The following is an 18,950-nucleotide window of genomic DNA, read 5'->3' on the forward strand; positions in this document are numbered from 1 at the left end:
CCTCAGGGACTAAACAACCACGAACACAACACAGACCTACGATGTAAAAAGAATGCAATAAAGATCGCATGACTTCCCAACAAAACCCTTCACAGACTTCACTGTGACTTTCAGGACTGAGTTTAAAACGGTCTCATTAATTATCAAAGAGCCTGCGTGGTCTTGTCAAGAAATAATTGAAATAATGATCAGATTCAGTCTTGCTTGATCTGACAGGTTATCAAACAGGAATCCACTGCTCATCCCTACAACCCTGATGAAGTCCACGTTCGGTTACTATGGATACCAGCTGTGGAATTCTCTACCTGGAAAACCTTCGAGTATCGACACCTTCAGCAGCTTTATTCAAGAGAGCTGTTGAAGTCTTGAATCTGATTGGTTAGAAGGTGTGTAAATGTCCAGCAGGGGCAGACACTCGACGTATAGCTTATAGCTGCTATGGTAATAACAGGTACTAACTTGTTTAGCAGATGTTACAGATGTTTAGCAGATGTTACACAACATAACTATAAACTATAAACTATAAATATGGATAAAAAAGCATAATTCTTCAGTAAATAAGACAATAAGAAAAACTGCTGTAGTGTAAGAGGATTAAAACACTTAACATTAACAGTAATACTAAAACACTAACAGTAACTCCACACTGCACTGTCACTGATTATTGTCCTATTAGAGCACAGCCCACTGTGTATTATTCCTCAGTTATTCAACACTGCATTCAGTTAGTTTTTATTATTACCCCCTTCCCTTTTTTCATTTCTGTTGTATTTAATCTTCTTTTGTATAATTTATTTTCTAACATGGACATTTTGTCTTAGCTAATTTTCTCTTTGTATTTCATGCCTTTTAAAAAATATATATTTATAATTGTTTCTTCGTTATTATTACTCTGTAGACAGTCTGTTTTTAAAATACGCGATATAAATACGCCAATGTTGTGGTATTTACAGTGTTCATTTAAGTTACCCCAAACAGATGTTTTAAGTACTTTTACTCTGTATGTGTGTGTGTAAGGTGTGTAAGGTGTACAGATGTCCAGCAGGGGGCAGCACTGACTCGGTGTTTTAGCTGCGCGCTGCTTCACAACCACTCAATTAATTCAGGGAGTAAAAAATAATTAAATATTGAATTAATTAAATTATGGTGCATCTGTGAAACATGCATGTTCCATATTTCACATGTATTTGAAATATTCTGTGGTGTAAAAAAATAAATAAATAAAAATTCAACCTGACAAAATTTGTTTTGAGAAATTTGGGAAGCAAGCTCATTCACTGAAAATATTCAAGCTTCACTTTAATTGTTAATTTAAACGAGTACTATTTGTACTTTGTATTTGTAGCTAATTAGCCTGCTAAAGCCAGTTAACTCTGTATATAGCTCATGGTAGCTAGCTGTATATATAAATGTAATGTTAGCTAGCTTTGTGTACAAATGTAATGTTAGCTAGCTTTCTATATAAATGTAATGTTGGCTAGCTGTATATATAAATGTAATGTTAGCTGGCTTTGTGTACAAATGTAATGTTAGCTAGCTTTATATATAAATGTAATGTTAGCTAGCTTTATATATAAATGTAATGATAGCTAGCTTTATATATAAATGTAATGTTAGCTGGCTTTGTGTACAAATGTAATCTTAGCTAGCTTTATATATAAATGTAATCTTAGCTAGCTTTATATATAAATGTAATGTTAGCTAGCTTTATATATAAATGTAATGATAGCTAGCTTTATATATAAATGTAATGTTAGCTAGCTTTATATATAAATGTAATGATAGCTAGCTTTATATATAAATGTAATGTTAGCTGGCTTTGTGTACAAATGTAATCTTAGCTAGCTTTATATATAAATGTAATGTTAGCTAGCTTTATATATAAATGTAATGATAGCTAGCTTTATATATAAATGTAATGTTAGCTAGCTTTATATATAAATGTAATGTTAGCTAGCTTTATATATAAATGTAATGTTAGCTAGCTTTATATATAAATGTAATGTTAGCTAGCTTTATATATAAATGTAATGATAGCTAGCTTTATATATAAATGTAATGTTAGCTAGCTTTATATATAAATGTAATGTTAGCTAGCTTTATATATAAATGTAATGTTAGCTAGCTTTATATATAAATGTAATGTTAGCTAGCTTTATATATAAATGTAATGTTAGCTAGAAAACTACAGACTACATAGAGTGCAAATAAATCAACCATAACAATTAGTGTATACATTACAGTTCTAATGGTTTAATGGCATGAATGATAACTGTTATTGAATACAATGTGCATCTCGTTTGCAGCAGGTCATAACAGCAAAAGGTGCTCTACTTAGTACTAAAGATGCTTGCCATGAAGGGGTTGAATCATTTTGAAACTGGAGAAATCATTATAAGTTGCATTTTTAGTTGAATTTGGGGAAACCATTGAAGCATTAGTTGTGTTGAACTATTTCAATTGCTTTTGTTTGATTTGTTCATTGCAAACAGCTGAAAGTCTGTACATTTTCACAATAAACCTGATTTGCAATGGGGGCTGAATAATTTTGATTGCAATTGTACATTAGGAAAAATGCTGTAACAGGAAACTAATCCACAAGGAGTTACTCTTACCAGCTTGAAGTAGGTTATTTTCCACTAACAGCCCATCTCAAAGAGTTTTATACCTCGCACACCACAGCAATCTGCCAACAATTACAGGATGTTTTTGTTTTACTTACTATTATTATTTGTTATTACTGAATATGTTTGTGTCTATTTATTGTTACATTTAATACCATACCTTGCAGTGGGGACGTCCGAGGCGTTCTTTTCACAGGCAAATTCTCTGCTAATGTTCTACTGCTGCCTGGAACTCTTCTGCAACTCAGAACACTGTGTGTGTGTGATGTGATGCGTCACGAGATGTACACAATCGCTGACTTCTGGCTCAGAGAAATGGTCTCAGGGCCAACATGCAGACGGATTCCTGGAGCACAACAGTCCAATCACAACATCCTGTCCTCTCTGATATCCAGACGCTCCTGCTGCTCTGCCTCGAGAAGCTCTACATTCCTCTCGTAGCTGTGGTTCATGCAGCTGCTGGAGCTGTCACTTCCATCAGCACTTCTTCATCCAAGTGTTGTTTAATTGTGGTTTCTCCTGCTTCCTCAGTTAACACTTGGAGACACTTTATTAACGATTGTGTGTGTGTGTGTGTGTGTGTGTGTGTGTGTGTGTGTGTGTGAATGAATGAGTCTTGTCAGAATCTCTCAGTGGATTTCACTATAAAGTGATTTTTCTTAGACGTCACGCAGATTACGCAAAAACATCCCACCTTTGATTGACAAGCAGACAGCGTATATACGATGAGCAAACACGATGGCCGAAGTAAAAATAAATGCAATTACTTCTTCATTATTGCTGAACCATACAAGTTCCAACTCTAAAGATGAATTATAATGGGGGAGCAGTCGTCTTACTCTGTTCTACACACTTTACAATTAAATTTGAATGCTTTCCATATTAGGCGAATTGACTTGGGAATTGCAAAAACATGACTGAATTAGCGTATTATAATTAGCATTTCAATGTGAATAAAGTCCAGATTATGCAGCTGTACGTTACATAAAAAGTATTGTGGTGCTATGGGCATGTGTTTCTAAGCCTGCATCGAAATAACATGTAGCATGATCACATGGCCATTTATTTATTTAAAAAGATGGACAGATGGAAAACAACAGTGAAGAAGGCGGTTAAGAAGCACAACTTTTTTCAGAAGTAAACAGAAAGGTAATGTTAGTCTGTTGTTGTTGTTGTTGTTTTTTATTATTGGTGGTTGTGGCTGTCAGTTATTAACCGTTTATTACATTACATTTAGTATAGAGGGCACTTCAGCTCATTTTCATTACATGTTTCCTCTACTGTAAGGGCACTAGAGAGGACACTTTCATTGCATTTTATTTCTGTGGCATGAAATAAATAAAAGAAATACCTTTCAAGGTATATGACTCATTATACAGTAGTGGCTTGGTTGTTAAGGTTCTGGGTTACTGATCGGAAGGTCGGGGGTTCAAGCATCAGTACCACCAAGCTGCCACTGTTGGGCCCTTGAGCAAGGCCCTTAACCCTCTCTGCTCCAGGGGCGCCGTATCATGGCTGACCGTGCGCTCTGACCCTAACTTCCTGACATGCTGGGGTATGTGAAGAAAAGAATTTCACTGTGCATATGCATATGTGACTAATAAGGACTCAATATTATCATTAACTTCCTGTGACTGGGCAGTATTTCTATGTGGAAATATACATCTTTCTCATTTGTAAGTCGCTTTGGATAAAAGCATCTGCTAAATGAATAAATGTATACAGCTCATTCAGGCACCTCTCTCAGCAACAATACTATTAGTCACATAAGGCTTAATTAGGAAATGTGCAGTCAGCGTTCGTGCCTCACACGCCAACAATGCCGGCTGAAGAATTGTCTAAAGCTAGCTTCCAAGGGGCTGTTTGGTGTGATGTGATGATCAGCAGCTCCTGTGGAGGAGATCTGAAATGCGGCAGGATCAACAGGATCGGACGAGCATCAGACGAGGACACAATGCAGAACAGGTTGAAGCCGCTATTTCTGAAATGTTTTAGTCAATGGTCTGTTTATTCAATGCTACTGTTTAGCTCTTAGGAAGAGACGTGGATGTTTAACATTTCTGTCAATAACGTCCTCAGACTTTTCTGGAATCACAGACTGGGAATGACCATGGTGTTGTGTCCATCCATAACACGGTTCTTTATTTGCCAATTTCTGAGTTAATGTAAGGGTGTACAACATCAGTCCTGGAGCAGTGAAGCCAAGAAAGTTTGTGGTTGGTTCAATCAGGTGTCTTAATATGCAGAAGCTTATCATAGAAGAGGTGCCACTCTGCCAGTGCCAATTACATTGTATAGTACAATTTGAAAATGGAAACATCTTCATTCATCTTTAGTAACTGCTTTATCGTGGATCCGGAGCTTGGCTTGTTACACGGCGTACGAGTCAGAACAGATTTTTCCCCTGACGTTGATTACATACGCTATAGTTTCACAACACAGGTCCTGGAGTAACCCCTTGTCCTGCACATTTGAGTGTTTTCCCTGCTCTAATCACTATTGATCCAAGTAGTTATCTAATTAACAGCCCTTTCTAAGTTGAGGTGAGTGTATTCGAGCAGGAAAAACATTGCAAAGTTCATGACCAGGATTAGGAATCTGTGAGCTGCATGTACGGTTGTTTATGTGCTTCATGTCCTTTCCACTAGGAGGCCACCTTTAGTCGAGTATGCTATTGTTGACAACACTACACAAGACCGAACATGGTAACATTCAAGGATGTTGTAAAACAGTTTTTTTGTTTTGTTTCTAAAGCCACTGCAAATGGAGTTCATATGGACCTGCTTGCATCTTTTGGTGATTCAAGTGACCTTCTACTCTGAATGTATACTACAGGACTGGTACTCATGATCAGTTCTCGTATTTATATCATAACCCCGAGGAGAAATATGGTCCAACATCCATGGTTGTGAAGTGTTAATAGTCACCATCCATGAGATTCAAACATCTTGTCTTGCTGAAAATGATGTAAACAAGCCTAGCGTCTCCCGTCCTCTAGGAGAGCAACCTGCAGAGTTTCGATTCAGCCCAATCTAACACGCCTCGTCTAGCTAATTAGTGTCTTCAGAGGACTTTCATTTGCTGATGGATGTGGGTTGGAGTTAAACTTTGCAGGAGAGCAGAAGATAAAACAGAACAGATGATAAAACAGTTAATTGCTGACACACTGCAGCGCAGTTTGATTTTGTTTTGTTTCTTGTGGTTTCTATAGATGCATGGTGGAGTAGTTAAAGCCTACGTGGGTTAGAGATGAAGGAACGCTAATACGAAGCACTTCATTAAGGGTTAAAAGACCCGTTTTTTGGGGGCCGACACACATTCTGCCCAACATCTATTGGAAGTGTGTATCTTCTTGCTGTGATTTCCTCTCGGAATTACAGTACAGTCTTAGGAAAGAAAACATTAAATCTAGACCCCTTTTGTTGGTGTGTATCTCTGTGTGGAACCTTTAATGGTTCTTCATAAAACACACAAAGAATGTTTCTCTATCAGAAAGGAAACCAAGAACGCTTAATTATAATCCCACTATCTGCTTTCACCCAAAATTGGTGAGTCGGTTTCCTCTCAAGGTTTCTTCCTCCTTGCCGCTGTCATCTCTGCCGTTCTCATTACAGATCAAGATCTACATCGAGATTTCTGTAAAGCTGTTTTGTTGCCATGTCTGTCAAAGCACTAGTCCAGGGGTGTCCAATCTTATCCGGAAAGGGCCGGTGTGGGTGCAGGTTTTCATTCCAACCAAGCAGGAGCCACACCTGAGTCTATTGAAAGCCAATATCGACTGATTAAACAGGTGGAATCAGGTGTGGCTCCTGCTTGGTTGGAGTGAAAACCTGCACCCACACCGGTCCTTTGCGGATAAGATTGGACGCCCCTGCACTAGACAGATCGAATTGAATAGAACCCTTAAGGATCTAAAACAGAGGTTCTCTGTCCTGATGCTCTGCTGTCTTGGATCTTGGGCAGTTCATGTTTTTCTGCTTGATAATGAGCTTCTAACTCAAGTGTGCGTTAGATGTACAAGCACGATGCTGTGCGCAAGCTCTTCATTGACACTATGACGAGCAGTGGGTCTTTGAGAACCTTTTGGATCAAAAATACCTGAGTTAATCGAAATCCAAAGACGCAGACGAGACCGCCGATTTCTAACTGTGGGCTACAACTGGAGTTCGAGGACGTGACAAATCATCTAGACGGACAAGCTCATAAAAACCTGGGTCACTGCTATAGCTTTGTAGCTTTCCCCCTATTGATGCAGTACTTCTAATGAATCTTCCTCGTCTAATCCGAGTGTCTGACTCGTAAGCGTGGAAAACAGATCTGGTCGTGAATCCTAAAGTGAAAAATGTTGGAAGACGTGAAGATCCCCCTCCTTCCCCTCAGCACCACCACCATCTTCACCATCATCATCACCATCACACACCTCCACAGCAGCAAGGCTTGAATCAGACCCAACAGCAGCATCACAGAGAGACCCAAAACAACACCAACAACCATCGCTCTGCGCATGGAGACCCCGGGAGCCACCAGCCTGGTGGAAATTTCGGGGTGAGCAAACCGTGCTCCATGAGAAATAGTTGATCGTCGTTGGTTTTACACGGTGGCGGATCGGACTGGCAGCAGTTACGACTCGTCTAAAATCGGACCGACGCGTAACGACAGCGGCAGCAGCAGCAGCAACAACAACAATAACAACAACAACAACCACGACGACGGCGGCAGTGAGTCGTCTCGAAGTGGGAACGGCTCAGGTTTTGAGTTTAATCATTATTATGGGGATGGAAGAAGAGGAGGGCCTTGCTTTGATCAACATGGCGGACAACAAAGCCCTGGTGCTGTAGCGCATTCGGCACGGAACAACATGGATCAAATGCAAAACTCGCACGAAGAGTATCACAATAATCCGTATAACCACTATCCGAACTACCGATCCGGTTACGGTGGGGCTGGATATGGGATGATGAGCCCATCGCGGCAAGGAAACGCCATGGGCCCGGGCAGCAACTCGGCTTCGGCTACAGCCGCCGCCGCCGCTGCTGCTGCCGCCGCTGCTCACGGTAAAGCTGCTATGGCTTCTCCTTCTGCCCCGTCTCCTGCTGCAAACGTCGGCGTGTTTCAGAGGTTTCCGCCAGGCCAGAATCAGCAGCAGCAGCACCCATCGGGCTCCACGCCGACTTTAAACCAGCTTCTGACCTCTCCGAGCCCGATGATGCGCGGTTATAACAGCGGCTATCAAGATTACAATAATAATCCCTCGGCTCAGCAGCAGGCGAGCATGGGGCTCGGCAAAGACATGAGCTCCCCGTACGGCTCCGCAAGCCACGGCTGGGGGACACAACAAAGAAACCACCCGGCCATGAGCCCTGGAAATAACGGCCAAGGAAACAACAGATCCCAGGTTCAATTCTTTTTTTTTTTTTTTTTAAAGAAAGTTTACTTTGTTTGTATAGTGCTTTGCAACGTAACATTAATCACTAACGTTGTTGCTACTCATCCTGACTAGCCAGCTAACCAGAATGAAAATGCTAACCGCTAGCATTAGCCTATTTTTGCCCCCTCGATGATCTAAAAAGGAAGGGCGAATTCAACTTCCAGCTCTTCAGAAAGAAAATACGATTTGTTTGATTTTTTTTTTTTTTTTTTACTTTGCGATTTCTTCAGTTTTCCGGTTTGTTAACTAGTTAGGGTCCGCCGCTTGGTTAACAGAAATACCATAGCAACATAACTTTCTCCCCAAGGTGACTTAGCCAGCTCCTGGTAAAAGGCTAGTTAGCATTTTGTTAGCGCGCTGTCGCCTGTATTGAGCAACCCGAAGCTAGCTAATGCTAAATAACGGAGCTAGCGTTAGAGCTAGCATCGAGGGCAGTGAAACGTCATTCATTCTCTCTAAAATTAACCACTGCGTTTAACTTCGTTATCGTTTCTGTTTATGCATAGCGTTTAACTTGAAACTGTTTTCTCGACAGAAATATATATATATATATTAGATTATATTGTATTGTCGATAATATCATTAAATAGCAGACGGTGAATTTAAAAAAAAAACCCACTATGCTAATGGCGGAATATTCTAGCACAGTACTGCTAGCTAGCTGGGTTAGTGTAACTGGGAGCCGTTTTTTTTTTTTTAAAAAACGGATCTCAAGATTTGTAATTTTGCCTAGTAAATTACCGCGCGTCTCTAATTTAAAACAAGATATTTCGTTAATTTTATATATTCACCACCACTCTCTCATTAAACTAAACGTTTAATTGTTTTGAGTCGCGTTTAAAATCAAAGACAACCCGGTAGCTGTAGTATAACCTGTGCGAGAGGGCTAATGCTAAAATAAACCTAGCAGTGATTGCTAGCTGAAAGATGTGAGGCTATGCTAACACAAGCTAATAATCCATTTAGATTTTTAGTCACCTTAATTAATAAACAACTGAAAGTGTTACACTGGCAACACGGTATTAAATGTTTCAGAGACTAGACACTGAACTTTTGAAGTACTTTTGTTGAGAACTGAAACAAATAAGCACCGTTGTGAACGTGTGCTGTGGAATATAGGAAATATTTATTTTATATTTGTACACAATCTCAACATGGAGTCTGAATTATTTTGAAAGGCAGAGGTGTACTCCTCATACTCCTGTATGAGTTTGGGGGAAGTTTAGTCCTCATAACTTTTCAGTATAAATGTCCATGATGGTGACTGATAACTAATCAAGTTCCTCTTTTTCTTTTATTCAAAAGCTTTCTGTACAACTTGTCTTTTTGACAAAAATACAGTTGTATCTTTTGATTTCCTCAGCGCTGGACCTTGTATAGTCGTTCTTAAACCCCAAGCCTGTCTGAATGGGTTGATTTTATATCCTTTTGTTTGATATTAGCGTTATGAAATCTTAAGTACTTGGAAAAACTCGGAATTTCAGACGTCATGTTAGGAGCAGTGTGATTTTTGTCATGTCATCGTCTTGTTTTGAAGATTTCTAGTGATTTTTTTTTTTTAAAAAAAGAAAGAAAGAAAAAGTGATACAGGATCCAGTCCGGTGGAGATCTGAGCTGTCTGGCAGCCGTGGGATTTAATCTCACAACCTTCTGGAAGCGTATCCGCTTAACAACCACATCCTACAGTTACCAGTACCACAGCTGCGAGCTTCTCCTGGCCCTCCTCGGCGAGGATCAGTAGCCCTGACCTTCACACATGCAGATTAGCCATGTGCTCCGTGTGTGTGTGTTATTGCCAGCGCTCTCAGCAGGAAATGTATGGAGCGTGTCTGCTCCGTGCCCTGATTATTCCCTCTGTCCAGCCTCGAGCTGACTGAAGGAGGTGCCAGTGCACTGGGCAGTGTTTTTCTTTTTTTCTTTCTTTCTGCACACACCACACCAGGAATTCACAAGTCTTCGTCTGAGAACTTGAGAACGAGCTCGCTCGCGCGAGCGTGTTTTAAGCGCTGTGAGATATCATCCTGTCTAAAAATCTCACTCAAATAAAACTGTAGCATTAAACGTCTTTAAAAAGTCACGTATATACATGAGAACTGTTTTAATCAGATATTAAAAGTGTGATAGGCATGATGGATGCGTAATGAGTCTATCATCAGGGAACAAAACCTTGTTTTATTCCCAGACATCACTAGAATCATATGATGTCCCTGGTTAATCACTGCGTAGTTTGTGAGGAGAATATTTGTAACATTTGGTCAGTATATTCGTATTATTTACTACCCTATATGTTCTAAAGGAAGAGTGGGTGTTGTATTTTCATCCGCAAGACGAATCACAAGATTATATTTATGCTCTGGTTGTAATGCGTGATCATGTATTGCAACTATTAACAACTTCCCCAACGTTCACATTAGCAAGCCACAAATCACTCGTGTCGCTGGTAGTCTGTATGTTGTGGGCGTGGAGCAAGCGCTACTGTTGTCGCTCGTGGGCGTGTACCCTCCGTCTCCGACGAGAAAGAGGGATGGCCAAAATGTCGCCTACACAGTCTGTACAAGATTATACTTTGTACAAAAACGCGCTTTTTTTCCCCGAAATTTGCGATGCAACTTGCTGAGTTTTTTGTAATTTTTTTTTATTTTTATTTATTTATTTATTTATTTTTTTACAAAATTTCAGAAATTTTCAGAAACAGTGATGTTCGTTGGTAAATGAGACTTTTTAGCTGTACTCGTGTTCGACGCACGTGAATCGAAGAGGGCTTTGGCTGAATGTGCGTCGCGATTATGTCGCAGTACGCGTGTCGGCCTGAATCTCGTAAAATCTGCAGTCAATTTTTTAAAACTGCAAGCGCCTCGGAATATTGATTTTGTGTTCATTTCTGCGATCGTAAAATCCTGGAAGGACTGCCTACAGCACACGATTTACTATTTGTATGTAGAGATCATTACTATATGATTTATGTGCCTTTAAACTGTACTTAAAATGAAGTGTACTATTTGAATAAAGTGAGAAAAATTGTGAAAAATCTGTTGTTTGATGTACGTTACATGCCAGGCGTGTTTGTATTCGCTAACTGGACTAGCTACGAACACGCTCCAGAAGCACCAGAGATCTTTTGCTTTTTTCTTTAAAGCTTTATTTTTGTTCGTAATGTGTGCGCGTAGAAAATGAGTGGGCGCCTGCTGCTTTGGTGCTTGCTAGTATAAACGTACCTTTACTCAGGGACTTGTATAGCGGATGCTCCACAGAAACGAATTAAACATTGTCATTCTTTTCTGCGAGGAGACGTTTGCTTAAGATTTTTGGAAGGAGCCTCCAGTGTCAGTGCTTTGTAGCACTCAGAGGCTGTTTGTAAGGCTGCTCCTTCAGGTGTTCAGACACAGGAGAGTCTTTGTGTTTTGCAGTTTCTTGGTAACAGGATATATCTGCTATAACGTAAGTGTCAACAGCGACTGGGTTGTTTTGTGGACGTTCCACAGCATTAACATAACTACAAACGGATTAAATGTACAGATGAGGTCATACGTTTACATTCACCTTGCAGAATCTGCAAAATGTTAATAATTAACGAAAAATAACAGGAATCATAAAAATCCCATGTTTTTTACTTAGTCCTGCCCTGAATAAACTATTTCACATAACAGATGTTTACATATTATCCACAAGACACGGTAATAACTGTCAACGACCATCAACGATGGTTATATTTTGTGATAGTTGTTCACGAGTCCCTTGTTTGTCCTGAGCAGTTAAACTGCCCGCTGTTCTTCATAAAAATCCTCCAGGTCCTGCACATTCTCTGCTTTTCCAGCATATTCTACATGTTTAACCCCTTTCTAACAGCAACTATATGATGTTCAGATCCATCTTTTCACACCGAGGACAACTGAGAGACTCGTACACAACTATTACAAAAGCTGCAAACATTCACTGATGCTCAAGAAGGCAACACGATACATTAAGATCCAGGGGGGTGTAAACTTTTGAACAGGATAATTAGTGTAAATTATTTTGTTTAAATATCTTATTTTTTTCATTTAGTACTGCCTTTCAGAAGCTACATAAGATAATTACATGTTTCGCAGAAGACAAAACAATTTACACCGATCATCCGGTTCAAAAGTTTACACCCCCCTGTATCGTGTTGCCTTCTTGAGCATCAGTGAACGTTTGCACCTTTTGTAATAGTTGTGAATGTACAAGTCCCTCAGTTGTCCTCAATGTAAAAAATATATATATATATATATATATACTGTACGTGTCGCTGTTTCATGAATAACTCCATCGATGAGTATATTCCTGTTCCATTTAGCACGCCGTACTGTCTTTTATTCCTGAAATGTCACAGCCACTAAATCCCAAATGCAACCATCAGTATAAATACTCTACAGAAATTCAGTATATTAATACACCAGAGACTGAGTTTATTTTCTGTCTCCCCAATCCATAAAGCAATGTCCTATTAAACATTCATAATAAAAATAATAATAAAATCACTTTGGCCGTGTTTTTGAATTGAATCGTTCTGACGACGCTCGGTTTTATAGAGAAGTGAAACAGTGCACTGTGATGTTCGTTTAAATAATCCAGACTAAACGAAGAGAAAGCAACAGATCAACACCACTAGAACAATCAAATTGAACCCACTATGATGTTTGTACACAATTACAGAACATTCTGTAATTACAGAACATTCTGTAATTACAGAACATTAATACCGCACTGATGGTGCAGAAAACACGACTCGGTCATGTGATGTACAGTGCTTTAAGGGATTTGTAGTCCATTCCTCGCAGGATAAGTACACAGTTTGTTCCCCTATTTAAATGGATTTGTTTTGACCTAATTAATATAAAGACCTGATGTATATTGTAGCTGGTTGATATGGTTGAATGCTCCAGACTCACTCTCCCTCTCTTTCTCTCTCTCTCTCTCTCTCTCTCTCTCTCTCTCTCTCTCTCTCTCTCTCTCTCTCTCTCATTCATTTCTTTTTCCCAACAAACTTTCTCAGACATCTGTTAAGAAAATTAATTGGAAATTTATTTCCCGAACCAGTGCAGGTGAAAATCTGTTCACTGTTCAGACATGTGGTGAGTGTTGGTGAGCGTGTGTAAGTGTTGGTGAGACCGAGTGTGTGTGTGTTTGTGAGAGTGAGTGGGGTGTGTGTGTGTATTTGTGAGAGTGAGTGAGTGGGGTGTGTGTATTAGTGAGAGTGAGTGGGGTGTGTGTATTAGTGAGAGTGAGTGGGGTGTGTGTATTAGTGAGAGTGAGTGGGGTGTGTTAGTGAGTGGTGTGTGTTAGTGAGTGGTGTGTGTGTGTGTATTAGTGAGAGTGAGTGGTGTGCGTGTATATTAGTGAGTGAGTGGTGTGTGTTTATTAGTGAGTGAGTGGTGTGTGTGTGTATTAGTGAGAGTGAGTGGTGTGTGTGTGTATTAGTGAGAGTGAGTGGTGTGTGTGTGTGTGTGTGTATTAGTGAGAGTGAGTGGTGTGTGTGTATATTAGTGAGAGTGAGTGAGTGGTGTGTGTGTATTAGTGAGAGTGAGTGGTGTGTGTGTGTGTATATTAGTGAGAGTGAGTGGTGTGTGTGTGTGTATTAGTGAGAGTGAGTGGTGTGTGTGTATTAGTGAGAGTGAGTGGTGTGTGTGTGTGTGTGTGTGTTAGTGAGAGTGAGTGGTGTGTGTGTGTGTTAGTGTATTAGTGTGAGGTGTGTGTGTATTAGAGTGAGGTGTGTGTATATTAGTGAGAGTGAGTGGTGTGTGTGTGTGTTAGTGAGAGTGAGTGGTGTGTGTGTGTGTGTTAGTGAGAGTGAGTGGTGTGTGTGTGTGTGTTAGTGAGAGTGAGTGGTGTGTGTGTGTGTGTTAGTGAGAGTGAGTGGTGTGTGTGTGTGTGTGTTAGTGAGAGTGAGTGGTGTGTGTGTGTGTGTGTGTTAGTGAGAGTGAGTGGTGTGTGTGTGTGTTAGTGTATTAGTGTGAGGTGTGTGTGTATTAGTGTGAGGTGTGTGTATATTAGTGAGAGTGAGTGGTGTGTGTGTGTGTTAGTGTATTAGTGTGAAGTGTGTGTATTAGTGAGAGTGGTGTGTGTGTGTATTAGTGAGAGTGGTGTGTGTGTGTATTAGTGAGAGTGAGTGGTGTGTGTGTGTGTATTAGTGAGAGTGAGTGGTGTGTGTGTATTAGTGAGAGTGAGTGGTGTGTGTGTGTATTAGTGAGAGTGAGTGGTGTGTGTGTGTGTATTAGTGAGAGTGAGTGGTGTGTGTGTGTATATTAGTGAGAGTGAGTGGTGTGTGTGTGTGTGTGTATATTAGTGAGAGTGAGTGGTGTGTGTGTGTGTGTGTATATTAGTGAGAGTGAGTGGTGTGTGTGTATATTAGTGAGAGTGAGTGGTGTGTGTGTATATTAGTGAGTGAGTGGTGTGTGTGTGTATTAGTGAGAGTGAGTGGTGTGTGTGTGTGTGTATTAGTGAGAGTGAGTGGTGTGTGTGTGTGTGTGTATTAGTGAGAGTGAGTGGGGTGTGTTAGTGAGTGGGGTGTGTTAGTGAGTGGTGTGTGTTAGTGAGTGGTGTGTGTGTGTGTGTATTAGTGAGAGTGAGTGGTGTGCGTGTATATTAGTGAGTGAGTGGTGTGTGTGTATATTAGTGAGTGAGTGGTGTGTGTGTGTATTAGTGAGAGTGAGTGGTGTGTGTGTGTGTGTATTAGTGAGAGTGAGTGGTGTGTGTGTGTGTATTAGTGAGAGTGAGTGGTGTGTGTGTGTATTAGTGAGAGTGAGTGGTGTGTGTGTATATTAGTGAGAGTGAGTGAGTGGTGTGTGTGTATTAGTGAGAGTGAGTGGTGTGTGTGTGTATTAGTGAGAGTGAGTGGGGTGTGTTAGTGAGTGGGGTGTGTTAGTGAGTGGTGTGTGTTAGTGAGTGGTGTGTGTGTGTATTAGTGAGAGTGAGTGAGTGGTGTGTGTGTATTAGTGAGAGTGAGTGGTGTGTGTGTGTGTATTAGTGAGAGTGAGTGGTGTGTGTGTGTATTAGTGAGAGTGAGTGGTGTGTGTGTGTATTAGTGAGAGTGAGTGGTGTGTGTGTGTATTAGTGAGAGTGAGTGGTGTGTGTGTATTAGTGAGAGTGAGTGGTGTGTGTGTGTGTGTGTGTGTGTATTAGTGAGAGTGAGTGGTGTGTGTGTGTGTGTGTTAGTGAGAGTGAGTGGCGTGTGTGTGTGTTAGTGTATTAGTGTGAGGTGTGTGTGTATTAGTGTGAGGTGTGTGTATATTAGTGAGAGTGAGTGGTGTGTGTGTGTTAGTGTATTAGTGTGAAGTGTGTGTGTATTAGTGAGAGTGGTGTGTGTGTGTATTAGTGAGAGTGGTGTGTGTGTGTATTAGTGAGAGTGGTGTGTGTGTGTGTATTAGTGAGAGTGGTGTGTGTGTGTGTATTAGTGAGAGTGAGTGGTGTGTGTGTGTGTGTATTAGTGAGAGTGAGTGGTGTGTGTGTGTGTGTATTAGTGAGAGTGAGTGGTGTGTGTGTGTGTGTATTAGTGAGAGTGAGTGGTGTGTGTGTGTGTGTGTTAGTGAGAGTGAGTGGTGTGTGTGTGTGTGTGTTAGTGAGAGTGAGTGGTGTGTGTGTGTGTGTGTTAGTGAGAGTGAGTGGTGTGTGTGTGTGTGTGTGTGTGTATATTAGTGAGAGTGAGTGGTTGTGTGTGTGTATTAGTGAGAGTGAGTGGTGTGTGTGTATTAGTGAGAGTGAGTGGTGTGTGTGTGTGTGTGTGTGTGTATTAGTGAGAGTGAGTGGTGTGTGTGTGTGTTAGTGAGAGTGAGTGGCGTGTGTGTGTGTTAGTGTATTAGTGTGAGGTGTGTGTGTATTAGTGTGAGGTGTGTGTATATTAGTGAGAGTGAGTGGTGTGTGTGTGTGTATTAGTGAGAGTGAGTGGTGTGTGTGTATTAGTGAGAGTGAGTGGTGTGTGTGTGTGTGTGTGTGTATTAGTGAGAGTGAGTGGTGTGTGTGTGTATATTAGTGAGAGTGAGTGGTGTGTGTGTGTGTGTGTATATTAGTGAGAGTGAGTGGTGTGTGTGTGTGTGTGTGTATATTAGTGAGAGTGAGTGGTGTGTGTGTGTGTGTATATTAGTGAGAGTGAGTGGTGTGTGTGTGTGTGTGTATATTAGTGAGAGTGAGTGGTGTGTGTGTATATTAGTGAGTGAGTGGTGTGTGTGTATATTAGTGAGTGAGTGGTGTGTGTGTGTATTAGTGAGAGTGAGTGGTGTGTGTGTGTGTGTGTGTGTGTGTGTGTGTATTAGTGAGAGTGAGTGGTGTGTGTGTGTGTGTGTGTGTATTAGTGAGAGTGAGTGGGGTGTGTTAGTGAGTGGGGTGTGTTAGTGAGTGGTGTGTGTGTGTATTAGTGAGAGTGAGTGGTGTGTGTGTATATTAGTGAGTGAGTGGTGTGTGTGTGTATATTAGTGAGTGAGTGGTGTGTGTGTATATTAGTGAGAGTGAGTGGTGTGTGTGTGTATATTAGTGAGAGTGAGTGGTGTGTGTGTGTGTGTGTATATTAGTGAGAGTGAGTGGTGTGTGTGTGTGTGTGTGTATATTAGTGAGAGTGAGTGGTGTGTGTGTATATTAGTGAGTGAGTGGTGTGTGTGTATATTAGTGAGTGAGTGGTGTGTGTGTGTATTAGTGAGAGTGAGTGGTGTGTGTGTGTATTAGTGAGAGTGAGTGGTGTGTGTGTGTGTGTGTGTGTGTGTGTGTGTGTATTAGTGAGAGTGAGTGGTGTGTGTGTGTGTGTGTGTATTAGTGAGAGTGAGTGGGGTGTGTTAGTGAGTGGGGTGTGTTAGTGAGTGGTGTGTGTGTGTATTAGTGAGAGTGAGTGGTGTGTGTGTGTGTATTAGTGAGAGTGAGTGGTGTGTGTGTGTGTGTGTATTAGTGAGAGTGAGTGGTGTGTGTGTATATTAGTGAGAGTGAGTGAGTGGTGTGTGTGTATTAGTGAGAGTGAGTGGTGTGTGTGTGTGTGTGTGTATTAGTGAGAGTGAGTGGTGTGTGTGTGTGTGTATTAGTGAGAGTGAGTGGTGTGTGTGTGTGTATTAGTGAGAGTGAGTGGTGTGTGTGTGTGTGTGTATTAGTGAGAGTGAGTGGTGTGTGTGTGTGTGTATTAGTGAGAGTGAGTGGTGTGTGTGTGTGTGTGTATTAGTGAGAGTGAGTGGTGTGTGTGTGTGTGTTAGTGAGAGTGAGTTGTGTGTGTGTGTGTTAGTGAGAGTGAGTTGTGTGTGTGTGTGTTAGTGAGAGTGAGTTGTGTGTGTGTGTGTTAGTGAGAGTGAGTGGTGTGTGTGTGTGTGTGTTAGTGAGAGTGAGTGGTGTGTGTGTGTGTGTGTTAGTGAGAGTGAGTGGTGTGTGTGTGTGTGTTAGTGAGAGTGAGTGGTGTGTGTGTGTTAGTGAGAGTGAGTGGTGTGTGTGTGTGTGTGTGTTAGTGAGAGTGAGTGGTGTGTGTGTGTGTGTGTTAGTGAGAGTGAGTGGTGTGTGTGTGTGTGTGTGTGTGTTAGTGAGAGTGAGTGGTGTGTGTGTGTGTGTGTGTTAGTGAGAGTGAGTGGTGTGTGTGTGTGTGTTAGTGAGAGTGAGTGGTGTGTGTGTCTGTTAGTGTATTAGTGTGAGGTGTGTGTGTATTAGTGTGAGGTGTGTGTGTATTAGTGAGAGTGAGTGGTGTGTGTGTGTGTGTGTTAGTGAGAGTGAGTGGTGTGTGTGTGTGTGTTAGTGTATTAGTGTGAGGTGTGTGTGTATTAGTGTGAGGTGTGTGTGTATTAGTGAGAGTGAGGTGTGTGTGTGTATTAGTGAGAGTGAGTGGTGTGTGTGTATTAGTGAGAGTGAGTGGTGTGTGTGTGTTAGTGAGAGTGAGTGGTGTGTGTGTGTGTTAGTGTATTAGTGTGAGGTGTGTGTGTATTAGTGAGAGTGAGTGGTGTGTGTGTGTATTAGTGTGAGGTGTGTGTGTATATTAGTGAGAGTGAGTGGTGTGTGTGTGTGTTAGTGTATTAGTGTGAGGTGTGTGTGTATATTAGTGAGAGTGAGTGGTGTGTGTGTGTATTAGTGAGAGTGAGTGGTGTGTGTGTGTGTGTGTATTAGTGAGAGTGAGTGGTGTGTGTGTGTGTGTATTAGTGAGAGTGAGTGGTGTGTGTGTGTGTGTTAGTGAGAGTGAGTTGTGTGTGTGTGTGTGTTAGTGAGAGTGAGTGGTGTGTGTGTGTGTGTGTTAGTGAGAGTGAGTGGTGTGTGTGTGTGTGTGTTAGTGAGAGTGAGTGGTGTGTGTGTGTGTGTGTTAGTGAGAGTGAGTGGTGTGTGTGTGTGTGTTAGTGAGAGTGAGTGGTGTGTGTGTGTTAGTGAGAGTGAGTGGTGTGTGTGTGTTAGTGAGAGTGAGTGGTGTGTGTGTGTGTGTGTTAGTGAGAGTGAGTGGTGTGTGTGTGTGTGTGTTAGTGAGAGTGAGTGGTGTGTGTGTGTGTGTGTTAGTGAGAGTGAGTGGTGTGTGTGTGTGTGTTAGTGAGAGTGAGTGGTGTGTGTGTGTGTGTGTGTTAGTGAGAGTGAGTGGTGTGTGTGTCTGTTAGTGTATTAGTGTGAGGTGTGTGTGTATTAGTGTGAGGTGTGTGTGTATTAGTGAGAGGTGTGTGTGTATTAGTGAGAGTGAGTGGTGTGTGTGTGTGTGTGTTAGTGAGAGTGAGTGGTGTGTGTGTGTGTGTTAGTGTATTAGTGTGAGGTGTGTGTGTATTAGTGTGAGGTGTGTGTGTATTAGTGAGAGTGAGGTGTGTGTGTGTATTAGTGAGAGTGAGTGGTGTGTGTGTATTAGTGAGAGTGAGTGGTGTGTGTGTGTTAGTGAGAGTGAGTGGTGTGTGTGTGTGTTAGTGTATTAGTGTGAGGTGTGTGTGTATTAGTGAGAGTGAGTGGTGTGTGTGTGT

The 18,950-nt window shown here is 41.3% G+C and overlaps 1 protein-coding gene across 4 annotated transcripts in view; it reads left to right on the forward strand.

The window, feature by feature from the left end:
• The first annotated feature begins 7,379 nt into the window (after positions 1-7,379).
• Positions 7,380-18,950, forward strand: part of arid1b (AT rich interactive domain 1B (SWI1-like)) — a 72,834-nt gene continuing 61,263 nt past the window's right edge. For all 4 annotated transcript variants that reach the window (XM_053614222.1, XM_053614224.1, XM_053614223.1 and 1 more), the window contains exon 1: positions 7,380-8,019. In XM_053614222.1, coding sequence (XP_053470197.1) covers positions 7,483-8,019 — 537 coding nt within the window. In that variant the 5' untranslated portion in view covers positions 7,380-7,482. The remainder of the gene's footprint in view (positions 8,020-18,950) is intronic.

The sequence above is a fragment of the Ictalurus furcatus genome, chromosome 25 (genome assembly GCF_023375685.1).
Source record: "Ictalurus furcatus strain D&B chromosome 25, Billie_1.0, whole genome shotgun sequence".
In the NCBI taxonomy this organism is placed as follows: Eukaryota; Metazoa; Chordata; class Actinopteri; order Siluriformes; family Ictaluridae; genus Ictalurus; species Ictalurus furcatus.